This window comes from Galeopterus variegatus, unplaced genomic scaffold, assembly GCF_000696425.1.
Source record: "Galeopterus variegatus unplaced genomic scaffold, G_variegatus-3.0.2 Scaffold6, whole genome shotgun sequence".
NCBI classification, from domain to species: domain Eukaryota; kingdom Metazoa; phylum Chordata; class Mammalia; order Dermoptera; family Cynocephalidae; genus Galeopterus; species Galeopterus variegatus.
The window spans coordinates 227,946-231,269 of NW_007726117.1; the positions used below are offsets into that span (position 1 = coordinate 227,946).

The window sequence follows — 3,324 nt, forward strand, 5'->3', positions numbered from 1 at the left end:
TTTTTTTGTCCCTTGTAACTAAAAATTTTTTTTTTTTTTTTTTTTTTTGGTGGCTGGCTGTATGGGGATCTGAACCCTTGATTTGGGTGTTGTAACATCACACTCTAACTAACTGAGCTAACTGGCCAGCCCTAAAAATCTTGAGTGACTCATCATAGGTATGAAGTTTCTCTGCTCCTCATGGTCATTAGTTCCTTCCAACCTGGGTCCTATTAGAATTTATGGTTCTGTTTAGATTCCAGCTGACACGTGTGTGTTCACTTATGGGTTTTGCCCTTGGTCTGGGTGCTCATGGCCAGTCTGGGTTGGCCCTGGTCTCCCAATGCCCCCTGTCATGTGGTGTCAGCCCACCTTGGACCAGGAGTTCTCCTTGCTGAGCAGGTCAGCGTAGAAGTAGGCCATCTTCCACTGGCCCTTGTAGGTGAAGCACCACATCAGCTCCCAGTAGCACATGTGGTGGAACTGCTTCCAGTGCTGCTGCGCCTCACAGCACTCCTCGAACCTCCGGATGGCCTGTGGGCACCTGCTGGTCAGCTGTTGGATGCCCACCTGGTCTCACACACACCACCCTCTGTGCCCTCCCAACTCCCACGGCAGACCTAGCCTCCTCCAGGGTACAGAAGTCCAGCCCTGTGCCAGGCTTAGGTGCAGGCCCAGGAGCCAGGAGGTCTGGCCTTCAGTCCTGGTTCTACCCGCTAAGTCTTATATGACCTTGGACCCAGTTACTGCCCTTCTCTGGGACTCTGGTTTTTAGGTCACAAAATGAAAGGGTGAGACAGAGCTATAACGGAGAGGATAACAGCCAGTGGAAAGTTAATATTATAGTGACATAATGTCTGTGCCTCATAGCAAACTCCAAAGGTTCCAGTAGCTTCTGTGAGGTTATGTGGGCCTGGGGCATTTGTCCTGCTGCCTGGGGAATCACAGTTAGGGCCAGCCAGAGACCCTGGAACTCCACATCGTAGAGTCTGTCCTGGGCCTTGGCTTAGCACTGGGGTCCCTGCCAGGACCGGGACCCTCCCCATCTCTAACTTGAGCTCCCTCACTCCCAGCACCTCCACTCCACGTACCAGGTTCCAGGCTAATCACCAAGCACTAAGCAAACGTCTTTCCCACCTCTCCACCTCCCTCCAGCCCCTCCCTCTCCAGGAATGCTACAGTCCTGCATCTCCCTGTCAAAATCCCACTCACCACAGATGTCACCTCTTCCCTCCTCTTCCCAGACTGCCTTGGTGAGAGGTGCCTCTCCTGTCCCTGCTCTCTCATTGGTTCTCTCTTGGGGCCCCCCACCCCATCTGCCCTGTCCCTGACTATGTCTGTGTGTGCCTGATTTCCTGCTGGCCTGGGAGACCCCAGGTGATCCCTAGCACTGGCCCAGACCCCATCACTCACTGCGTCAATGTTGCCTTTAATGGCTTCAATCCGCCCTGCAAAGAACAGGAAGATGGCACCCTGCAATGACATGCACATGGGTCCCTGAGGGTCCATGGGGCACTCATGGGCTGGGGGTGCCTGGCAGAGGGTGAGGCTTACCTTGGGGTAGCGATTCAGGTAGGGCTTCAAGAGTTTCTCTGCCTCCTCGATGTCGACATTCCCAGTACCTGGAGGAGGTGGGGGGGACATAACACAGGTCACCTCCACCGGCTCTTGTGACCCTCCCAGCAACCTACCAGGGGCTTCTGGGACTGCTGTCTCCTCCTCTGTGCTTCTCTGCCTCCTCGATGTCAACATTCCCAGTACCTGGAGGAGGTGGGGGGGACATAACACAGGTCACCTCCACCAGCTCTTGTGACCCTCCCAGCAACCTACCAGGGGCTTCTGGGACTGCTGTCTCCTCCTCTGTGAAGGGGATAATAATTCTTCCCACCTCCAGGGGAAGAATTGGCAGATATAGCCCCTGCACCTCACGGGGCTCAATAACCAGGAGCCTGTGCCCACCGAGGCTGTGCCCAGAACCACAAGGGGCTGCCCACGGCATCTCACACCCTCAACAAGGTGGGTACGACCATCCCCATTCCACAGATGAGAAAACTGAGGCTGGAACCCAGTCACATGGAGGAAAACAAGTGGTTCGCAGGCCAGGCCCCAGGGCGGCTGATGGGGTTCTGTTATTCCTGGTTCCAGTGCCCCACCCACCTCCAGTCCCAGGGCCCAGCACCCGCCCCAGGGGGCCCCTACCGAGCACGAAGGTGAGGAAGGTGTGGTAGCACAGCAGAAGCATGACGCAGAGCACGGCACGGAAGCTGTGCCCCGATGCGCCTTCCTCCAGCTGCAGCAGCCCGTAGTCCTGGGGACCAGGGGACAGACTGTGGTCACTGAACAGTTGTGAGGGCAACGCTGCTGGGGCAGGGTCTGGAGGGCACTGCAGTTGGAGTCTAGAACTCTGCAGGTCAGGTCAGCTACTCACAGGCTGTGTGACCGTGGGCAAAGGGCTGCCCCTCTCAGTGCCCCAGCTGCCTTCCCGGGGGGGGGAAGGGGACACTGGTGCAGAGGCCAGGACAAAGGCCTGGCCGGGTCTCGGGGTCCCCTCCTCCTCAGCAGCCCTTCCTCCATTCCTCCCTGTATTCACTGTGGTGGGTGCTGAGGGCCCAAGTAGTCCAGGTCTGTTGGGAGGGGGAATGACAAGGAGATAATCCCATCCACAGGCACAGGTGGGGCCAGGACTGGGGTGGCTTCCCGGAGAAGCCTCCAGAGCCTGGCTGGGGAGGAGCCCGGGGCCAGATCTCACTTGTTTCCATGCCTGTGGTCTCTGCCCCTCTGTCTGTCCTCCAGAACATTCTTATTCTTTCTAAAACGCAAATCTGACCTGCCTCACCCCTGCCTCAAACCCTCCATGGCTCCCCTGCCTTCAGGACAAAGACGAAGCCCGAGCTGGTGCCCTGGGTCCCTCCCGCCCAGGGCCTCGCCACCCCTCATCCTGGCCAGACAGGCCATGCCAGCCCACCTCCGAGCCCTTCTCATGCTCCGCCCTGCCATCATCATCCTGAAATCCTACTCAGGACTCAAGGGTCTTCTTAAGAAAAGAAAACTGAAAGGGACCCTCAGAGCCTCCGGTCTACGTTCCCGAGGCTCAGTCACGGAAGGCATCAGGAGGCATCATAGTGAGGGTTTCCCTTCTCAGCTCTCTTTCCATCCTTCTGATGGTGCCCAGGAGAGAGCCTCAGTCCTGTGCTCAGGTGTATACAAACTCTCTCACCCTAAGCTCCCTTTCTCACAAAGAGAGAGCCCTGGACCACACCTTGACCAAACGCACAATCTAGCTAGGCTTTCGTAAGCTTGCTTGGCCCTCATAGTATTTATTTTTCTGGTTATGTTCTTTTTTTT

At 56.7% G+C, this 3,324-nt stretch overlaps 1 protein-coding gene across 5 annotated transcripts in view; it reads right to left on the reverse strand.

Annotated features, from left to right (window-relative positions):
• TTC39A (tetratricopeptide repeat domain 39A) overlaps positions 1-3,324 on the reverse strand; it is a 54,902-nt gene that overhangs the window by 12,646 nt on the left and 38,932 nt on the right. For 4 of the 5 annotated variants that reach the window (XM_008575806.1, XM_008575936.1, XM_008576002.1 and 1 more), the window contains exons 9-12: positions 2,179-2,287; positions 1,534-1,601; positions 1,393-1,452; positions 352-513 (exon numbers count right to left, since the gene is read on the reverse strand). In XM_008575806.1, coding sequence (XP_008574028.1) covers positions 352-513; positions 1,393-1,452; positions 1,534-1,601; positions 2,179-2,287 — 399 coding nt within the window. The remainder of the gene's footprint in view (positions 1-351; positions 514-1,392; positions 1,453-1,533; positions 1,602-2,178; positions 2,288-3,324) is intronic. The other variant, XM_008576076.1, reaches the window with a different exon arrangement.